This window comes from Thalassophryne amazonica, chromosome 7 (assembly GCF_902500255.1).
Source record: "Thalassophryne amazonica chromosome 7, fThaAma1.1, whole genome shotgun sequence".
NCBI classification, from domain to species: domain Eukaryota; kingdom Metazoa; phylum Chordata; class Actinopteri; order Batrachoidiformes; family Batrachoididae; genus Thalassophryne; species Thalassophryne amazonica.
The window spans coordinates 68,423,007-68,445,844 of record NC_047109.1 but is presented as its reverse complement, the minus strand read 5'-3'; the positions used below and the strand labels follow the sequence as shown (position 1 = coordinate 68,445,844).

The 22,838-nt window shown below is 45.7% G+C and overlaps 1 protein-coding gene across 1 annotated transcript; it reads left to right on the top strand.

Moving 5' to 3' along the window:
* Positions 1–89: 89 nt before the first annotated feature.
* On the top strand, positions 90–21,526 carry rrnad1 (ribosomal RNA adenine dimethylase domain containing 1). The gene is made up of 8 exons (XM_034174382.1): positions 90–461; positions 13,582–13,700; positions 13,936–14,152; positions 14,252–14,314; positions 14,529–14,666; positions 17,968–18,788; positions 21,102–21,286; positions 21,399–21,526. Exons 1-8 carry the CDS (start codon positions 360–362, stop codon positions 21,482–21,484), a joined length of 1,731 nt encoding a protein of 576 aa, XP_034030273.1. The 5' UTR covers positions 90–359; the 3' UTR covers positions 21,485–21,526.
* Positions 21,527–22,838: the final 1,312 nt, after the last annotated feature.

The following is a 22,838-nucleotide window of genomic DNA, read 5'->3' as shown; positions in this document are numbered from 1 at the left end:
ATATAAGAAAAAACGTGTGTGTAGTAGGACATGTATTTTAAGATGCAACTTTTGACAAGATCTTCTGGAAACAATTATGCTGAATTAGCATGCATAGTAAATGACTGTTTAAAGTTTGATGACTTTGTTCCGCATAGGTCGGATTTTGTGGATGATAGTGAAGGCATCACTAGCGTGCTGTCTGCAGCAGTTTGGAGTAAAATGGAAAGCAGGACAATGTTGGCTTTAAATATTGATTTTAGCTGCCGTGATTCGTCTGGTGTGTGTATTTTAGACACGTAAGGTTTGGTTTGGCTGGTAAATAAACAAAGCAGCTGTGTTGTATTTGCCTTGGCAGTGTTTCGGTGCACGATGACGACATGTTTACATCGAACATTTCAGCAGATGAACAGAGAGAGCTGGCGAAAAAACTCACCACGTTTCTCTCCACCTACAGCCACATCGCTGACTCCTATATAATTGTGAGTAATAACTTTGTTTCATCATTTTAATTTAAGAAGTTAACTAATTCTGTTTGCCACCACAATGATTTTGAAGTCAAGCAATCAAGACTTTGGAATCAGCTTTCATTTGACTCATCCACTGAGTTCAGTTTTTGATTTTCACCCATTCTTTTATGTAGACCACCAATATCAGAGGCTCTAAATTGATTACAGTGTTCCACGGCCAGGAATATCTTTATCAATATTATGTTTACAAGTAGTCAGGGGCGGATCCAGAGTAAATACTTGGGGGGGGGGGGGACATCAATTTCTATTTACTCACTAGATGGAGGACCGCAGAGATCTGGTCATTCACTGGCTGTTGCCAGAGCACTGCCATCTTGGTTAGCGTCTAACAGCCACACATAAATAGAAATCAATGTGGGCATGGTTAATGTTTTCAAGAGAGTTTCACCATAAATCTGCATTTTTGTGCTACTACTATGCTGTTACATTTATTCAAACTCAGTCCCACATCTGTTAAGCCACTATTTACCAAAACAAATACAGAAGATCAGGATCAGACTGTTTATATAATAGACTTGAATGAATTTGTTAGTCCCAGTCCAGATAGTACGAGGTCTATTAGAAAAGAAACCGACAGTTTTATTTTTTTTTAAAACTGTATGGATTTGAATCACGTGTTATTACATCAGCCAAGCTTGAACCCTCGTGCGCATGCGTGAGTTTTTTCACGCCTGTCGGTGACGTCATTCACCTGTGAGCACGCCTTGTGGAAGGAGTGGTCCAGCCCCCTCGTCGGATTTTCATTGTCTGAGAAGTTGCTGAGAGACTGTGAGGCACATCCGAGTGGAGACTATCCGAGAAATTCAGCTGGTTTTCGGTGTAAATTTTAACGGCTGATGAGAGATTTTGGATTGTTTCTATCGCTGTAAGGACTTCCCACGGAGTGGGACGTCGCGCAGCGCTCCGAGGCGACGTCGTCATCCTGTTTCAAGCTGAAAACCTCCAAATTTAATCCTCTGTTGACCCAGGACGTCGTGAGAGAACAGAGAACTTTCAGAAGAGGTCGGAATCAGCAGTTTATCCGGACATTCCACTGTTAAAGGAGATTTTTTTTAATGAAAGACATGTGGACGGATTGGCGTATCGGCTCGAAGCCGGCGCGGCGCGCCCGCCACAGGAAAAACACCTCCGTGTTGATAACCATTTGTAAAATCCAGGCGGCTTTTGGTGGCTTTCAGTTGAGTGAGTATCTGAGAAATTGTTTAACAGCAGGGCATGTTCCAACTTGTCCTTAAGGCTTCCAACGGAGGTGTTTTTCCTGTGGCGGGCGCGCCGCGCCGGCTGCGAGCCGACACGCCAATCCGTCCGCACGTCTTTCATTAAAAAAATCTCCTTTAACAGTGGAATGTCCGGATAAACTGCTGTTTCCGACCTCTTCTGAAAGTTCTCTGTTCTCTCACGACGTCCTGGGTCAACAGAGGATTAAATTTGGAGGTTTTCAGCTTGAAACAGGATGACGACGTCGCCTCGGCGCGCTGCGCGACGTCCCACTCCGTGGGAAGTCCTTACAGCGATAGAAACAATCCAAAATCTCTCATCAGCCGTTAAAATTTTCACTGAAAACCATCTGAATTTCTCGGATAGTCTCCACTCGGATGTGCCTCACAGTTCTTGAAAAAATCTTGATCAAGCACAGCGCTAGTCTCTCAGCAACTTCTCAGACAAAGGAATTCCGACGAGGGGGCTGGACCACTCCTTCCACAAGGCGTGCTCACAAGTGAATGACGTCACCGACAGGCGTGACAAAACTCTCGCATGCCCACGAGGGTTCAAGCTTGGCTTATGTAATCACACGTGATTCAAATCCATATGGTTTTTTAAAAAAATAATAAGGTCGGATACTTTTCTCACAGACCTCGTATACAAATAATGAACGTTTATGAGTTAAATGGTACGAATATTTCATGAGGTGAAAGCTGGAACATACCATTCAACGTGTTGGGAAAGTGTAGGAACACGGACCCACAACAGGGGGCGCAAATGAACGGACAATGGAGGAAGTCAAATAACACTTTTACTGTTGTGAAACAAGCACAACAAACACAACCGATTATAATAACAGACAATAAGCCGAATCACAAAGGTGTCATGTGGGCAGGCTCGAAGATAGGAGACGTCTGTCCAAAGCAGAACCGGAACCACACGATTTCCTCCGCCACCGAACCCCGGGAATACTGGAGCCGCCAAGTCCCGAACTCCCAGGTGGCCACTGCCTCCGCTTGTCCGATCCGGTACTGCTGGCGAGGAACAGAAACAGTCAGATGTGGGTGCGCCTGCACCCAGCAACACGTATGGTGGAAAACCACCTCCACCTCTTGTCAGGAAAAACACTGTAGTGCAGGAATGTGAGTACTTATCCAAAATACAGTCTCCTGCTGTTCTTTTCTCTTTCTGTGTAAAGGCAAAAAGTATTTAATGGTCAAAAGATAATCTGTTTGGCTGGATACGTTACCTCCTTGGTAGAGCGATCTCGGCAGAGAAGTGGAGATGACGTCTTGCAGATATACCGCTGCGGATCAGAAGATTGGTAACAGCTGTCGTAGGTGACAGCTGTCACCCCGGCTGCTCCTGTGAGATGGCAGCGCCCTCTGGTGCCTGGAGCCCGCACTCCAGGCAGGGTGCCCTCTGGTGGTGGTGGGCCAGCAGTACCTCCTCTTCAGCGGCCCACACAACAGGACCCCCCCCCTCAACGGGCGCCTCCTGGCGCCCGACCAGGCTTGTCCGGGTGGTGGCGGTAGAAATCGGCCAGGAGGGCCGGGTCCAGGATGAAGCTCCTCTTCACCCAGGAGCGTTCTTCGGGGCCGTACCCCTCCCAGTCCACCAAATACTGGAAGCCCCGGCCCATCCTTCGGACATCCAAAAGCCGGCGCACAGTCCAAGCCGGCTCGCCATCGATGATCCGGGCAGGAGGTGGTGCCGGACCCGGAGTACAGAGGGGTGAGGTGTGATGTGGCTTAATCCGGGACACATGGAAAACGGGATGGATCCGCAGTGAGGCCGGAAGCTGAAGCCTCACTGCGGCTGGACTGATGACCTTGAGGATCTTAAACGGACCGATATACCGTTCCTGCAATTTAGGGGAGTCCACTTGGAGGGGAATGTCCTTGGTAGACAACCACACTTCCTGCCCTGGCCGATACGTAGGGGCCGGGGTCCGCCGACGGTCTGCATGGGCCTTCGTCCTCATCCGGGCCCTCAGCAAAGCAGAACGGGCGGCACGCCACACCCGACGGCACTTCCGCAGGTGGGCCTGGACCGAGGGCACACCGACCTCTCCCTCAACCACCGGAAACAAAGGAGGTTGGTACCCCAGACACACCTCGAAAGGGGAGAGGCCGGTGGCTGACGACACCTGGCTGTTATGGGCATACTCGATCCAGGCCAGATGGGTACTCCAGGCCGCCGGGTGCACGGCCGTCACGCAACGCAGGGCCTGTTCCACCTCCTGATTGGCCCGTTCTGCTTGGCTGTTGGTCTGGGGATGATACCTGGATGAGAGACTCACCGTGGCCCCCAGTTCCCGGCAGAAGCTCCTCCAGACTTGCGAGGAGAACTGGGCACCGCGATCGGAGACAATGTCTGTGGGAATCCCATGCAGCCGGACGACATGGTGGACCAGGAGGTCCGCTGTCTCCTGGGCCGTCGGGAGCTTCGGGAGGGCCACGAAGTGGGCCGCCTTGGAGAATCGGTCCACTATCGTGAGGATGGTGGTGTTGCCCTGGGACGGCGGGAGGCCCGTGACAAAATCCAGGCCGATGTGGGACCAGGGGCGATGGGGCACGGGCAGCGGCTGGAGCAGTCCCGAAGCCCTGCGATGTTCAGCCTTGCCCCTGGCACAGGTGGTGCAGGCCTGGATATAATCCCGGACGTCGGCCTCTAGGGACGCCCACCAGAAGCGCTGCCGGACAACTGCCACGGTTCTTCGCACCCCTGGATGACAGGAGAGCTTAGAGCCGTGACAGAAGTCCAGGACTGCAGCCCTAGCCTCTGGTGGGACGTAGAGTCTGTTCTTCGGCCCAGTTCCGGGGTCCGGGCTTCGTGCCAGGGCCTCCCGGACGGTTCTCTCTACGTCCCAGGTGAGGGTGACCACGATAGTGGACTCCGGGATGATGGGTTCCGGTGGATCCGACAACTCCGTTTTGACTTCATCTTCATGTACCCGGGACAAGGCATCCGATCTCTGGTTTTTGGTCCCGGGACGGTAGGTGATCTGGAAGTCAAAACGGCCGAAGAACAGTGACCAGCGGGCTTGCCTGGGGTTCAGCCGCTTGGCGGTCCTGATATACTCCAGGTTCCGGTGATCAGTGAAAACCGTGAATGGCACGGACGTTCCCTCCAACAGATGTCTCCACTCTTCAAGAGCCTCTTTCACCGCAAGGAGTTCTCGATTGCCGACGTCATAGTTCCGTTCGGCCGGGGTCAACCTGCGGGAAAAGTAGGCACACGGGTGAAGGACCTTATCGGTCTTCCCGCTCTGGGAAAGCACAGCTCCTATCCCTGAGTCTGAGGCGTCCACTTCAACCACTAACTGGCGACTAGGATCGGGCTGCACCAGAACAGGGTGCAGACGAGAAGCGCCGTTTCAACTCCTTGAACGCGGCATCGCAACGATCCGACCAGGTGAAGGGGACTTTTGGGGAGGTCAGGGCTGTCAGGGGGCTAACTACCTGACTGTAGCCCTTAATGAACCTCCTGTAGAAATTAGCAAAGCCGAGGAACTGTTGCAGCTTCCTACGGCTGGTGGGTTGGGGCCAGTCTCTCACCGCCGCGACCTTGGCCGGATCAGGAGCGACGGAGTTAGGGGAGATGATAAACCCCAGGAAGGACAAAGAAGTGCGGTGGAACTCGCACTTCTCGCCCTTCACAAACAGTCGGTTCTCCAACAACCGCTGCAGGACCTGACGTACATGCCGGACATGGGTCTCAGGATCCGGAGAAAAGATGAGTATATCGTCTAGATATACGAAGACGAATCGGTGCAGGAAATCCCGCAAGACATCATTAACCAATGCTTGGAACGTCGCGGGGGCGTTTGTAAGACCGAACGGCATGACCAGGTACTCAAAGTGACCTAAGGGGGTGTTAAATGCCGTCTTCCACTCGTCTCCCTTCCGGATCCGAACCAGGTAATACGCATTCCTAAGATCTAGCTTAGTGAACATTTGGGCTCCATGCAGGGGCGTGAACACTGAATCCAACAAGGGCAATGGGTATCGGTTACGAACCGTGATTTCGTTCAGCCCCCTGTAATCAATGCATGGACGTAGTCCGCCATCCTTTTTTCCCACAAAAAAGAAACCTGCACCCATCGGGGAAGTGGAATTCCGGATCAGCCCGGCAGCTAAAGAGTCCCGGATGTAGGTCTCCAATGATTCGCGCTCAGGTCGTGAGAGGTTGTACAGCCTGCTGGACGGAAACTCAACGCCTGGAACCAAATCAATGGCACAATCGTACGGACGGTGCGGGGGAAGGGTGAGCGCCAGATCCTTGCTGAACACGTCCACAAGGTCATGGTACTCCACCGGCACCGTCCCGAGATTGGGCGGGACTCTGACCTCCTCCTTAGCCTGGGAACCGGGAGGAACCGAGGAACCTAAACATACCCGATGGCAGGTCTCGCTCCACTGAACCACTACCCCGGACGGCCAATCGATCCGGGGATTGTGTTTTAACATCCAGGGGAACCCGAGAATCACGCGGGAGGTGGCAGGAGTCACAAAAAACTCGATCTCCTCCCGGTGGTTCCCTGACACCACCAGAGTTACTGGAGGTGTCTTATGTGTGATTAAAGGGAGTAGGGAGCCATCTAGTGCCCGTACTTGCACAGGTGAAGTAAGTGCCACCAGAGGGAGCCCTGCCTCCCTCCCCTCAGAGCCCGTGTCCACCAGTGCTGGGGCCTGAAGGGTTAAATCCTCATAAAGGATTGTAACTGGGAGTCGTGTGGCAATATGGGTGTGTCCCACGTGAATGTCTCGGCCCACCCCTAGCCCAGTTTCTAGGGGCGGGCATTGGTGTTTAACCGCTCGGGGCAGTCCCTTACCTGATGCTCTATCGAGCCACAAACAAAACACGCTCCGCGGACCAGCTTCCTCTGTCTATCCGGGGGTCTAAATGTGGCCCTGCTCGTGTCCATAGCTTCGTCAGCAGGGGGAGCTGTAACCACACGGAGCGTAGGGGCCGTGGAGCGTGGGGAGGGCGGAGCTCGGTCGGAACCGGAAGGGAGGGGGACGGCGCGTGCCCGGCCACCCCCTTCGTCTCTTTCCCGACGGCGTTCTTCTAACCGATTGTCTAATCATATAACCAGATCAATAAGCCCATCTAAGTCCCGCGGTTCGTCCTTAGCCACCAGGTGCTCCTTTAGGACCAACGACAGTCCGTTTACGAAGGCGGCGCGGAGGGCAGTGCTATTTCAGCCGGACCTCGCAGCCGCGATGCGGAAGTCGACTGCATAGGCAGCTGCGCTCCGGCGCCCCTGTCTCATCGACAGCAGCACGGCTGAAGCGGTCTCTCCTCTATTAGGGTGATCGAACACTGTTCTGAACTCCCACACAAACCCATCATATGTCTGAAGGAGCCGTGAATTCTGCTCCCAGAGCGCTGTAGCCCAAGCGCGTGCTTCACCGCGAAGCAGATTTATTACATAAGCTATCTTGCTGGCATCAGTCACGTACATGACAGGACGTTGTGCGAAGATGAGCGAACACTGCATAAGGAAGTCCACGCACGTCTCCACACAACCTCCGTACGGCTCTGGAGGGCTTATGTATGCTTCCGGGGAAGGTGGGAGGGGTCGTTGAACGACCTGTGGAACGTCACTGTTACGCACAGGGTCGACAGGAGGGAGAGCTTCCACCTGCGCAGCGAGAGCCTCCACCCTGCGGTTAAGGAGGACGTTCTGCTCGGTCATTAGATCCAACCGAGCCGTGAAAGCGGTGAGGATTCGCTGCAACTCACCGATCATTCCTCCTGTGGACGCCTGTGCGCCCTGTTCTTCCATTGGCCGTTCAACAGCCGGTTGACGCCCCTCGGGGTCCATGACGTTGGCCGAGATATCCTGTTGGGAAAGTGTAGGAACACGGACCCACAACAGGGGGCGCAAATGAACGGACAATGGAGGAAGTCAAATAACACTTTTACTGTTGTGAAACAAGCACAACAAACACAACCGATTATAATAACAGACAATAAGCCGAATCACAAAGGTGTCATGTGGGCAGGCTCGAAGATAGGAGACGTCTGTCCAAAGCAGAACCAGAACCACACGATTTCCTCCTCCACCGAACCCCGGGAATACTGGAGCCGCCAAGTCCCGAACTCCCAGGTGGCCACTGCCTCCGCTTGTCGGATCCGGTACTGCTGGCGAGGAACAGAAACAGTCAGATGTGGGTGCGCCTGCACCCAGCAACACGTATGGTGGAAAACCACCTCCACCTCTCGTCAGGAAAAACACTGTAGTGCAGGAATGTGAGTACTTGTCCAAAATACAGTCTCCTGCTGTTCTTTTCCAGGCAGGGTGCCCTCTGGTGGTGGTGGGCCAGCAGTACCTCCTCTTCAGCGGCCCACACAACACAACGAGGCAAATGGTTTGTTCCAGCTTTCACTGAATTAAATATTTGTTCCATTGAAAGAATGTAAAAACATTCATTATTTGTTTTACTTAACGGCTAAAATAGATCCTTGTCATTTGATATTTTATTAATTTATAAACAACAGAAAAGGGACTTGCATTTTGGTGTTCCACTGTAACGTGTAGTCCAGTGATGCTGTGGATTGACTTTGGACTTCCATAAAAAAAAAGACTTTGTGTAGTTCCTCAGTCCAGCCAAAAATCACATCAGCGTTTCATGTGAACAGCTCTTCATGCATCCAGATGGCTTACACCAGAGTGGATTTTGCGTGTGTGTGTGTTACAAGATTTAGCAGCGTCAGTTAGCTCAGTCAAATCATTGTGTCATTGTCCCATGCGCACACGCACATACACAACTGCGTGTGCTACCAAAAAAGACTGCATGTCCTCAGTGCAGCGAAAAAAAAAAATCACGTCAGAAATGAGTCCTGCTTTTCATTCTTCCTGCTAACAGCCTCCAGACAGCACAGTGGATTTGTTTTGTGTATGCGTGCGCATGCGTGTTGTGTGTGTACGCGCACGCACATGTGTGGGCGTGCATGCATGTGTGGGCGCGCGCACATGCGTGTGCACTAACACACACACGTGCGTGTACAAAGACGTGCATGTGATGTGACCCACCAAATTGAGAGAAAACATTTCCATTCTATGAATTTGCTTACAGAATATCTCAGGATGGAAAACCTGATGTGAAGAGAAAAAAAAAGATGCTAATTAAAAAGGTATAAATTGAGACTTATGAAAGTGAGACTTCTAATTGAATCTCTAAACAAATGGTGAGATATTTCACTCCACAATTTATTATTATTTATTTTGCCTTTAATTTTAACCAGCTGATACTCCTTTGTCAGCTTGTTGCAGCACCTGGACACTGCACAAAACAGTATTTTCAGATCACTTTAACCCAAGTTTAATTTAGTGAATCATAGATTTCTATTTCATCTAATGCTTGATGATGCAGAATAATGCTAAGCAACATGGCAGCTGCTGGCAACAGCTCACAGGCTGCATTCGCCATTTAGTGGATTAAATAGAAATCGATGGGGGGGGGGCAGACATCTCAAGAGTCCCTTTATTCAGAGAGTGGCAACATGACAAGCCGGAAAAAAAGGTCACTTGACTTGTGGTGCCATCTTGGGGCCAAAATAGTGTTCACTGTTAATCTATCTGCATGTAAATCCACATATTTTATTTATTTATTCGCTGAAAATGCCAGGTTGCTGTGCATTTGGATGCACAAATAGACACAAAAAGGGCTTCAAGATGTACCAATTCCCTTCAGATCTGAACAGAAGAAAAACTTTGGAAAATAAAGTCAGCTGTCTGGGATGGAAGCGACTTCAAAGTTTTGCATGGTAAATATATTGTTCAGTCCCATATAAAGTAAAACCGCCATTGTATAAACCGGATGCTTTTGTATGGTTTTCCATGTAATAATCACCACATAACTGATTTTGTTTTATGGATTTTCGCTTACATCGGATAAAATGTCCTGTCTGTCTGCAATGTATTTCCATTAAAACCCCAAGCATGTAACTGAACAGAGTAGTCTGGACGTGCACAGTAACAGAGGTACAAAATTAAAGTTCAGCACTCTGACACTCGCCAATTCAAGTAAAGTAGGACCGGAGTCATTTCCCTGATTAAAAGCCCAACCATTTATATTTTTCACACTGTGCTCAGACTCAGACCCGCAGCCTGACGTGCACCTGTTAAATCAGACACAGCAAAAGGCTGTGATTTGACACTTTTCTGCTTTCACTCTTTCCTCTCATATTATGATAGTTTTTGCAGCTCACATGCTGATCACAAATGGATCAGAAAAGTCTGCAAATTTACAACACAGTCGGAAAAAGAGGAAATTGTACAGCTTAATACAGAATTGGAGGTGATGATTGTCAAAAGAAAAGCTTGTTGAGGGTTAAATTAGTCTAAATAAAGCATAATCCAGCGATGGAAAACTTTAAAACTGTCACGTGTGTTGGCATCACGACACAGAGTTGCAGAAGCATAAATCAGGCTTTAAATTAATTAAATAAATCATCATGAATTGTAAATTTATGTAAATTTGATAGCTTACCTATTTTTATATTTATTTTGATTTTGTACCTGTACCTTCATGTGTTGCTGTATATGGTTAATAGGGATGTCCCGATCCGATCACGTGATCAGAAATCGGGCCCAATCACGTGGTTTCAGACTTGATCGAAATCGGACGTTGCATCCCGATCAGGATTCCGATATAGATTTTATCCTCATTATTTTGATCAGCGCTATTTCAGGCTCATTATTGCAGATTAATGGGCCTTTCACGCGTCGGAAGCATCAGAGGCGTGAGATGCGTTGCTTTAGCTTGGCTTTTGACGTGACGCTTCTGACGGGAGTGCGCATTGCCGCTTGTCGGCAGGCTCACGCCGTCAATGTTCAACCCAATCTTTTTTTTTTTTTTAATTGAACAAAAGAAAAAACATAAGTTCAACCGGACCGAGGTGGGGGGAGTTACGCGCGCAAAGTTTCTTTCGCAGAACTGCTGTTTGTGTGTTTACGCGCTCAGCCTGACGCCTCGATGGAATGACAAGAGGATGATGGACACTTTCCCACCGAAAATCTTGCTCAGTCATCCTTCTGTGCGCAGCAGGACCCGGTGCTGACCAAGTCCTCAGGACGACGATCTGTCATCTGATTAACAAAAAGAAAAAAACAAATTGTCCTGTGATCGTTTGTCTGCAAAATGGAGCGAGAGATGGTGTGTGCACGAGCGACGTGCACACACCATCTCTTTTAGGAGCGTGTCTTAAAGAGCTTCCGTCTTCATTCACATTCACTGCACTGCTCTGAACTTGTTGCACACTGATAAAGCATCAGAGGGGTACACTGAGGACTGTCAGGACACAAATGTAAGTTTTTTTTTTTCCTTTTACTTTTCAAGTTGACTTTTAAACTTTCGACACTCTGAGCTGTGACGTAGCTTCGCGCTGTCCAATAGGAACGACGCATTGGACCAAAACACGGAAGACTAGTGGCAGAAACATCTGATCTGTACAAATGGTAAATGGACTGCATTTATAAAGCCCTTTTCCATCTGCATCAGACGCTGAAAGCGCTTTACAATTATGCCTCACATTCACCCCCATGTGAGGGTGCTGCCATACAAGGCGCTCACTACACACCGGGAGCAATAGGGGATTAAAGACCTTGCCCAAGGGCCCTTAGTGATTTTCCAGTCAGGCTGGGATTTGAACCACAGATCAGTGCAGAAACGACGTGTCTGAAGAAAAATCCTTGGAAATGTTTTCTGTTGTTGTTTGTTACCTCAAAATTTCTGATTACTGTTTATGGGTAATTCTTTAACTACGGGCACTATTGGCCTTGTAAATGTAATTTCCACCACACCATTGCCTTACAATATAAAGCGCCTTGGGGCAACTGTTTGTTGTGATTTGGCGCTATATACATGTGCTGTGATGTCACTGTTTATCTCCATAGAAACTACCGAAACAATCTTTCATACAAACTGTTTAAAGGGACGTTGCAGTGTTGTGGTGGAAATTACGGCAATAGTGTGGGACAACTACATTTTGTTTAAAAAAATCACAACAGTTGTATGACATTGAATACCCCAATTATGTTTTGATTATTTTACTGATATTTTATTCAGTTATTTTAAAACATTAGAAAAAACTTTTCTTTACCATTCATTTTTATCATTGAAGATCAAAAGTCTGGGTGTAGGACAAGCACAAAACGGCAATATTTGCATATAATGATGCTGAAAAAAGGTGAAAAAGTCATCATAGACTACTAGAACAAATTTCTTAACACACTTTCATTGTAAAGATAACTATAAAAGTGTGAAATTTCCCCTTTTTTTTCTGTTTTTCATACAATATGATCAAAGGACATAATAAGTGCCCGTAGTCTAAGAATCACCCTTATATGAGTTTAGAACACTTTTAATTAAAATAGCTAAATCAATAAATGGTTCTTTGGAAACCTTTCATCTATAAATTAAAACCACCTGTTATTTCAGATTAGATAATTTGTTTGTTTAACATACGGAACCTTGGACATTTATTTTTAGACAAATAAAATAACATGGAAATTTGTACATTTTTTAAGTCTGGTAGATTATTACTTGACTGTTCAAGCTACTTCAAGGAGAAGTGCACTGTTTAAGTGATAAATAATAAAATAAGGTGATTAAAATGAAATATTATATATTTAGCATTTGTTCATATTCATTCAGTTTTTTAAAGTATCGGTATCGGCAGATTACTCGGAATCGGATCGGGGCCAAAAAAAAACCTGATCGGGACATCCCTAATGGTTAACTGATAAAAACAAAATGTTGAAAACATAAAAGGCTTGTTCAGTAGTTCAGCACAATTGGCCTCAAAATGGCACCATGTTTTTAGTCTGTTTTCCAGTTCCACAAATGTTTTCTTTGGAAAAAAAGTTTCAAGGTCAAAGTCCTGTTAGAAGTGGCTTTTCATAAGCTAAAATAGAATCCAAAATACAGATCAATAGAGTTTTTCAGTGTTAAAATCAAATGTCCACTAAAATCTGCAATACGGATCAGATGTGGAGCAAATTTAGTCTCTTCATTGAGAGGGCCAGTTTGCACCTCATTGTCATAAATGAGTGTGATTGAGGCACTTTTGATTGAGATATAATAGAAAATGTACACCAAATGGGCTTTTTAATATTAAATTCAAATGTCCACAAAATCCACAATCCAGATCAGATCCGGATCAGACTTTGTCAGGTGATAGCAAGAGCCAGTCTGCACCTCACTTTCAAATATCAGGGTGACTGGGGCACGTTTGATTCAGATATTATGTAAAATATACATTAAATGGGGTTTGTAGTTAAATTTAAATGGCCACAAAATCTGTAACCTGAATCAGATCTGGATCAAACATTGTCAGTCGATAAAGGATACCATCCTACATAAAATATGACAGAAATTTGATATTTTTTGCCAGTTACGAATTTTGGAAAATTCGTTCAATGTTAAAGACGAGGATTTTTTCAAATTTCCAAGATTTTTCCTGACTTTGCCCATTGATCTATGATATTGAAAATTGAATAATTTCTTGCCTGTCAGGATGTGAATCTTCAGTAAAATTTTCAGAACAATATATGAAAAAATGTGGGCTCCAGGCTGTTCACAAACAGACAGACAGGAGCGAAAAAATAACCTCCACCCTACTTCCTTGGCAGAGGTAAACAGAGAGTGAGAAACAGAGAGGGAAAAAGTTTGTTTGAGCAGCCAGATTAAACAAATCAAACTTTGTGAAAATCAGCATAGGCTGCAAAGGATACTTGTCTAATTATATGCACACGTCAAATGAGTACTTGCAGAGGAGAAAGCAGTTGATGATTGGCGACAAGGTCATCTCTTTTAGTTTTTCTTAAAACTGCCACCTCTTCATTCCCATGCAGGAGTTCTTTACTGAAAATCTCTGGAACACATTACCCAGCAGCTGGCAACATGTGCTGCAGGACCTGTCCTATCCCCAGATTGCAGATTTATTACTGGATGCGACGCATGCAGACAGAAGGTACTGTATGATCACAAGCTACTAAGATCTTTATGAATGAGTGACTAAAGCGCACCGCTGCATGGTGATGTATGGTGTCATATGTAATCTCATCGTGTACATGCTTGATTCTTTAAATCAATATTTCCCCTAAACTTGAATTTCTACTCAGCTTCTTGTCAGATTGAGCAAAGTTAGATTTTTTAAAACAGTTTGATGACAGATGATCAGAATAGTTGGAATGCTGTCCTTGCAGATACCTCTCGGTGTGGCCTCTGTCACTTTTGGCTTTCCGTGCAACAGCTCACTCGCTGGCATTTCCTAGAGAGGACGGGCAGGAGCGAGGCAGGGTATCTGGTGACGTTAAGCCGGAGGAGTTTCAGGACAATCAGAGTCAGAGCTCCCTGCTGGGACACATCTTCAGGAAACATGTCAAACCAAAGAAACAACATGAGATTCGCAAGCTGGGCACGGTACAGAAGCTCTAGTTTTCTGCACTCATTGTGTCAAGTTCTGCTAAGAGAAATGTTTTGTGCCGTCTGCTGTTAACGATCACGTGTTTTTACTTGCAGCTGGTAAAACAACTGTGTGACCAGACTGGCTGCAGCAGAGTGGTGGATGTGGGCTCCGGGCAGGTACACCATTCACACCTTTATTTTCTTATTTTGGTGGCGTGTTAGGAAGCCAATTCCATGCATTTGTGCACCGACTGTGCTGTAAGAATAGTGCACACACACCTTCATCTGGTCACTAAACTAATCATATGGCTTAACTTTTAACAGCTGGAGCATCACAGTAACCGCTGCGCCTCTCCGACCACTTGTTCTTTTACCGCTGTGCTCCACACAGGGACATCTGAGTCGTTTTTTGTGCTTTGGATTTGGAGTGTCAGTGACAGCCATTGAGGCCGATCGCACCTTGGTTGCTATGGCTTCCAGGTTTGATGGACAGTTGATGTGGGCTTTGGAGAAAGAAAGTCAGAAAAAGGTTGGTTCTTTGCTGAAGATATGACATACTGATATCAAAATAACTCTAAAAGCCATAAATTTCCACTTTAAAAGGTTTTGAAAAGCTTTGTTTGCACTCTAGCTGATGGCAAATCAGTACATAAGCAGCTTTAAGCAAACAAACTCTTAAAGATTTAATGATGGAATGCAAATTGGTTAGAAATCTATATAAAGCTGTGAAAATTCATATTGGTTGAGATGAAAAATGAATTGTGATGCTCTTTGATTCACATACACACCAGACTTAGTTTTAAGTGGCTTATTTGATCAGAGATACGGTAATAGATACTTCCTAGTTGTGCAGTGTGTGGCTTTAAAGCATTATCTTCATGAAAAGATGCATTGAATTCCAGCACTGTGTGGCTTGGTAAAGGCCCTGTCACACCTTGATGATTTAACCTGTGTATGCCGGCCGTATTTAAAAACGCTGGCACACGCTGGTGTACGTCTAATAAATTAACGCAGCTGTCACACCTTGATGATTATCCAGCGTATGCTGACAGTCCCCTTTCCACCCAGTGGTTCGGGTCAGTACTGCACGCTGTTGTGCCGGTGAGAAACAGAGTAATTTAACATTTTTTTATTTTCATTTTTTGTCTTGGACCATTTTCATTGTGTACAGAATGCTGACAGGTTGACTGGTTGTGGTAAACGCTGCCATGAATGAATGAAGTGCTGTTTCTTTAAATGTGTAAATTGCTGTTGATTTCTGATCAGGTCCGCTGATCAGACCTGATCAGGTTATCACAGACCTGAATAATGAAATGCTGTGATGATTTAAACTTTTAAAGCGCCATTCGACTGCGGTCATGTGTGATCTGAATGAAGTGCTGTGTCTGATGATCACACCACAGCGATGGCGCTTTAAATGTTTAAATCATCACAGCGTTTCTGTGTGTTCAGTGCGTGACACCAGCATGAGAAACGCACCTGGAGCAGAAAAAACACAGAGGGACTTGTTTAAAACGCTACATTTCCAGGCATTTTCAAAAATCAGAAGCTTTATGTGGATTCATGTCCCTCTGTGATGGTGAATTGGGCTGAAATGAACAGGTCATATGTACTCCGTGTGTGAATGAAACAGTCGATCTGTATGAGGACTGCAGGTTTCATCCAGTCAGTGGCCAGCATTAATGGACGTATTTAGACTTAAAAGTAAATTGCAAGAGACGTGTGTCAACAATCACATAACTTACTTAAACTTACGTCTCGCATGTGCAGGACATTTGAGTCACACGCTGGGATGCGTTTAAAATTTTCAGCATGCCCAAATTTTTTTGAGGAGCTCAGCTTATTAGGATGTATATCAGCGTGTTTCAACTTGCTCTTAACTTATAAAAAACTTCCCCTTAACTTCTTGGACTTATGCCAGCATTTTTTTAATATGATTGGCATATGCTGGCTAAATCATCACGGTGTGACAGGGTCTTAGTTAGTTGCTGTGGTATTTTTTTAATCACCTGTTGGCCAAAGGCCCCAAGGGGGATTATGTCATGGTGATTTCCATCCGTCTGTCTGTCTTTCCCAAAAAGGGTATAAGCGTTCTGAAATCAGCTCCTCTCAGTTTTATGAGGAATTGTGTGAAACTTGGTACAGGTTCTTCTTATAGGTTGGTAATATGCATATAACACATTGTTTGAGTTGGGCCCATTCTCCCAGAGTTATGGCCCTTGAGTAACAAATCCAGACTCGGTCAGTGAGTGGGTGCCTGCATTCTGAAATCAATTCCAATTCCAGTGAAGTTGGGACATTGTGTAAAATGTAAATAAAAACAGAATACAATGATTTGTAAATCCTCTTCAACCTATATTCATTTGAATGCACCACAAAGACAAGATATTTAATGTTCAAACTGATAAACTATTGTTTTTGTGCAAATATTTGCCCATTTTGAAATGGATACCTGCAACATGGAGCAGGTTTTCATCCAGGATGTCTCTGTACATTGCTGCATTCATCTTTCCCTCAATCCTGACTAGTCTCCCCGTTCCTGTCGCTGAAAAACATCCCCACAGCATAATGCTGCCACCACCATGTTTCACTGTAGGGGGCCTGGTTTCCTCCAAACATGACACCTGGCATTCAGTGTTAAATCTTTGTCTCATCAGAGCAGAGAATTTTGTTTCTCATGGTCTGAGTGTCCTTCAGGTGCCTTTTGGCAAACTCCAGGTGGGCTGTCATGTGCCTTTTACTAAGGAGTGGCTTCTGTCTGACCACTCCACCATACAAGCCTGATTGGTGAATCATCCAGATGCAGCTCCTGCTGCAAATAATGATACTCCCCGAATTGGGAACATCTCATGAGGATGTTGTGAACCCAGGGACGGCGCCGCTGGCAACGTTTGTCAGCTTTCCACAACAATTAAGTGCACAGCAACTCACTCCGTGTGATCAAGGTCCGTCATGTTAAACTTGACTGACATCCGGAGCCGACGAGCGGAATAGAAGCTCCTCCTATTTGATGACGCACTGGGGCAAAATTTCGCAGCGAAAGCAGAGCGCGATGGTGGCGCATCTGTTAGTTTTGTGAAAAGTACAATGTTTCAAATAAATTCTAGTTTGCAGTTTGGATGCAAAAGGCGTGTACATGTGTGCCAAAGGTGGGAGTGGAGTGGAGGGGGTTGAACATATTCTTATCCACAAAAGGAAGGCCCTGCAGAAAAGGTGTATGAGCCACTGTTTTAGAGCATTACTAATGTGAAATTCCAAGATGTATTCCAATTACGTAAAGCAATAAAGCTGGGGCAAGCTCACAGCCAATCAGATTGCATATTTTCATCCCCCGGTATTAAATACGAGGGGATATATATCCATTAGCATGTCCATCTGTCCATCTATCTGTCCACCTGTTTTCACTTGTTAGCGTGATATCACAAGAACCAGTTGACCAGTTTCAGTCATTTAGCATAAGGGTGTATATGGGTGATCCCCTGTCACCTGTTGATTATGGTGACAGTGGGGTCAATTTTAAGATCAGTGTCATCTCCTGATCACTCTTGTTTATCATGTGACACTTTTGAAGCCATGGGTAATGAGAAAAGGTAAAACAGCATTAGCATATATAATATTTAATAGAAGTAATTTGCCAATCACTGTAATAAAAACATTTCAATATTATGAATATTATTTTTTTCAAAGTTGTACAAAGCAGTGGGTCTCAGGGCCTGTATAGGACTGACTTCGATGTGTGTATGTGTGTGTGTTTTGTTAAGTTTTACCTCACGTTAAGATTAAGTCAGTGATAATACAGCACATTGAAAGAACATTGTTTTTCCATCCAGAATTGCTCTTCTCAGCTCTCACAAGTGCAGTTGTTTCCCCGCCATGTGATCAGCTGGGTAAACCCTAAAGCATCGTGGGAGACTTTCATCACACAGCTCAGTACTGCAGATTGTGTCAGCGAAGGTCCCTCCACTCCATCTAGACTGAGTAAAAAGCAACTCCGGGGTTGTAAAACTCAAAAACAATCACATATGGCCCAGGTTGGACCATCTCCTGCCTCAACAGACTCACTGGATTTTGAATTAATGCCACAATTCCAGTCAGCCACGACAGACTCTGGACAAAAGTTATGTTCTGATAACTGCTGCTTCAATGCCCAGCCTGTTTGTCAAGACAGTCCATGCACTGTGGACCTCAGCCAGAAAGCCCATCCAGACTTCATCCTGACCGGTCTGCATGCCTGTGGTGACCTCAGTACCACCCTTCTCCGTCACTTTGTGCACTGTCCAAATGTACGTGGCATCACTTCTGTGGCATGTTGCTACATGAAAAGCTCAACCAAAGAAAACCCCACCCCTCCATGTCTGGTAGAACCTCCTGCTGCACCCATGTCAAGCCATGAATCTCTTTCTTCAGAGTTTGGATACCCAATGAGCTCCTGGGTGAGGGGGCTGCCTGGACATCAGCTGTCATATAAGATGCGAGAGGGGGCATGTCATGCTGTGGAGGACTACATACGGAGGCTGAGGGAGGAGAGCAAGTTACTCAGGACCCACTGTTACCGGGCCATCTTGGAGATCTTCATTAGGGATGTGAGGCCAGAGCTGCGTCGGGCGGGAATCCAAACCATAAAGAAAGCCCACTTGTTGTCCTTCACAGAGTGAGTACTCGCAACATCTTCAACACAGTTTTAGCTTTTCTGAACAGCACACCAGGATGGAACTCCTGCTGTATTTTCAGTATCGTTCCTATCACTGATGATCACAAGTGATGCTGCATTCACATGTTGGCTGTAAGCAACACAGTAAACCAGGTGTTTCATTGCTTTCAATGAGAAGTTGACAGAAAAAATCTTCCACCTTTGGCTGTGAGCACAGCAACCGTGCCCTGTAGATATAACAGCGTGCATAACGCTAAAACTCTCTTCTGTCTTTCAAATAAGTAAATTACAGTCGGTGTAGTATTGGAAAATGACATCGCCCAAGTCATCAACTACAGTCTGCCGCTTAAGACGACAAGAATTCTGCTATGATGATCGGTATCATCCTGCCAACATGTGAACGCAGTAGACGCTGAAATCTGTATACTTTGTAGTTCAAATTTGACTGACAGTACCTTGTCACCACCTACACCACACGAGAGAACTGTGTGGGCCCTGTGTGGCAACCACACGGGCAGACAATTGGCCCATACCCACCCCTCAAAAGTAACCATCTGTCTGCTGCAGTGAGGTGAAAGGAGGGCATACTCTGAGTCTTCTCCAGCCATTGGGGTCCTCAGTACTGAGGAACCCAAGTGCTGGGTCATACACAGAGAAACACTCCACATGGCCAAAAAAAAAAATACATTGACGTTCCCTCACCATGCAAGTGATACTCTGCTCATCTTAGTTTCCCTAAGAAACTGCTCCTTAGGGCCCTGTCCCACTGGGAAGAGAATTTATTGCGCATGAATTGAGTATACAAATTGCGGCCGTTCGTTGTCGTCCGCAACAAAAATGGTCAAAAATGACAAATGTCCCAGTATGAATTACAGCTATATTAATAATACATAGCAAATATATGATGAACAATCATGGTTATATAACGCATGTAGTGAGGAAACTGATCCGACACATTGAGATTATAACGGCAGTATTACGGGTGTATTATGAATGCATCGCACATGTGTTGCGCGTGCACGGCATCTGCATTGCGGTCATAAAAGAAGCGCACTCGCTCCTTTCTGCATCACTATTCACACCAACAATACAGGCTCTGGAGCATTTGCTGGACTTGGACAAGTTGATCACAGAGTGTTGTCATGCAAGGGTTAACTGTTCATGAGTTTGGGGAGCAGGAGGGGGGAAGCCGCTTGGGGTGTGAGACTGTGTTTTTTTTTGTTTTTTTTTAAGAGTGTCACAGAAAACAGACTTCAGCGTGAGTTGTGGCTAAACAGCAACTCTTCCTTTTGTTGGTGTTAAATAAAAGTTCTGGATTGCAGCAGCTATTACGTCTTTGTGGATTTACACAGCTGGACTGGCACTGACTGGCAGGTATGTCGCTTTCTGCCACATATAATACTTTGGGTTTACGTGACGTGTTTGTTATGCATTCACAGATTGTCCGCAAATCAGCTGCAAACCAGATGTAATGAAACGCTTTATTCGTGGCCAATTTGTATGCATTCGCTACAACATATTTTAGTTTGTGATGTGGACATGATGGGCACGCAATATATCTGTTTTACACACTGTCCCAGTCCGCTGCCAAGCCGCAAATCCCCATCAGTTGCAGATATCAGCGGTTAACGGCAGATATACGGCGCATAGAGTGAGTATGTATTGTGTATGAATTGAGTATATATGGAGTATGTAAGGCGGATGTTATCCGCATCCAGATTTTGAGCTACTCAAAAATCCTGGCTGCGGACATGCGTGCCTCTGCAGATGATCACGGGCGTGTTTGGCCAACTCATACAGGCATGTTACGTGGATATTGCGGATGTGTGGCGAATATGGGCCAATTTTGTGCGCAATCCATACGCAAATCCTCCTAAACGCCAATGGGACAGGGCCCTTAGACACAGTCATTTCAGTGTTACCCAAGGGTCCACCCAAGAGTCCTAGTGCCAAAGATATCCAGTCATTGCCTTACGTCACTGTTCATTGTCCACGTTTTACAGCCATATAGTAAGACAGGAAGCACCAGGACAGTAAAACCTTGGACCTTCATTTTCATGCAAATCTATCAGCATCATTAAACACCTGTATTCAGTGACCTCATGACTCCATAAGCTCTTCCCAGGCATTTCTTATCTCAGAGGCTAATGGCATAGAGAAATGAATGCCACTGCCAAGATTAGGTCACATGATTCTCTTTATTTCTGATATGACCAGATATGAGGGGTGGATGGAAAAACTCGTAATAACGTATTCCTGCGCACTGAGTAAATTTTAGCAAATCACATTGTGTATTGCAATTCCTCTATCCAGGTACGCCCGCCTGGGACTGGCCCGGGTTGGACTGCCAGCAGATTTACTCCTGGATCTGGAGCTGGTGGAAGCCATGTTGAAGCAGCAGGGCAGGGTGGTGGTGTATTTCAGCCTTGCACTGCTGCTGGCACCTGTGGTAGAGACACTGGTGCTGCTAGACAGGATGATCTACCTGCAGGAGAACGGTGGGTTGAATGAATCATGAACTTGGGAAATGCATGTGTACTTTTAGCGTCAGTTTTCTGCAGCTTCAGCTCTGAGTAGTAAAGCTCTCACCAATGTCTAATCTCCCTGCAGGTGTGGACAGTCAGCTGGTCCCTCTTTTTGACCCAATTTTTTCTCCAAGGAACTTTGTCCTCGTGGCTTTGAAACCTCATGCATAGGGGAAACAAAACGGAAAAGCCCCAATATGTTTTCTTATTTGACAGAAAAAAAAAGTCATATGGACATTTTTTCTTTTCTAAAATGTTAGAAAAAACTCTATTAAGTTTAGTGTCCACATGTTCCTAGCAGTTTTTAGGTGGGCCCCAGATAGAAATCAGGAAGCAAACGGCATTTGAAGATGCAAAAAGGGGCGGAGCTCAAGCTGGCAGTGACCTTATCACTGGTGACACCTATTCACGGGATGGAATATTTCTCCCCCTGCTTGCAGTGCTGCCGTGGTGAGCTTCAGGATGGCAGATATGGTCAAGATCTGCATCAGTGTTTGGTACAAACCTTATGCCGCCGGCTTGCAGCAGGGTTCCCTGGACGTTGCAGACGACTGGTTAAGCTGTTTCAAGCTTGCCGGTGAACCAGTCGGGTTCCCAATGATTTCTGTTGGCATTGAACTTTTGAACTGTCCAAAATTTTGTTTCTGATTAGCACAATGATCCCAGCACTCCAGATGGTGGGTGACTAGCTCTAGGATGACCATGTATGCTTGCAGATGGATTGCGGGGGGGTCGGTGATTATCACAAGAGTTTGCCATTTCACAATTTTTTTTATTGGGAAGCCAACTGCAACCTAACAGGATGCATGTCGACAGTGGGTTTTAAGGTGATTTGTTGATTTTATCTTCGAACTGATAATAAGCAATTAAGTTCTTTTTAAGATCACTGTATCATTGAGAAAGAAAATGCAAAACACCGAGCAAGTTACTGACATTTTGAATGATACAGAGCCATGCTGATCACTTTTGTGGATGTCCAAATTGAGTCTGAAGAGGGTTTTAGCAGGATGCTATATAATTTTTAAGCTTTATATTTTATTTGTATCAACTAATTAGTTTCAGACAGCATGCTGCAAAGAAAACACACTCATTTTGAACTTTGTTCAGCAGTGTCTAAAAATTCAGTTTATCTTCATGAAATTCAAGAAGGAAAATTCTTGCATTAGTGCAGCAGATAAGAGAATATTTAGAGGGGAATTCTGCAAATGGTGATAAAAGCATCAAATTCGGTAGAAATACTCCTCAGGCAATCCTCAAAAAAAAACAAAAAAAAACGATTGGCCACTGGAATTTTCAATCGGTGGTCAGGTAGGGGTCAATTGAAGAATTACACAGAGGTCAAAATTAAAAGATGCTCCAATCATATTGAAAAATAATCCACATTATTTGCCTGATCATAAAGATTCCAAAAAGGTATAGTTTGGACTATCTGTGACTGAATTCTATGGCGTTAGGGGATAAAAACAGCAAGAATGGTGACAAAGGTCAGTTTCATTTTGTACAGGGGTCAAAAGTTAAAGATGCT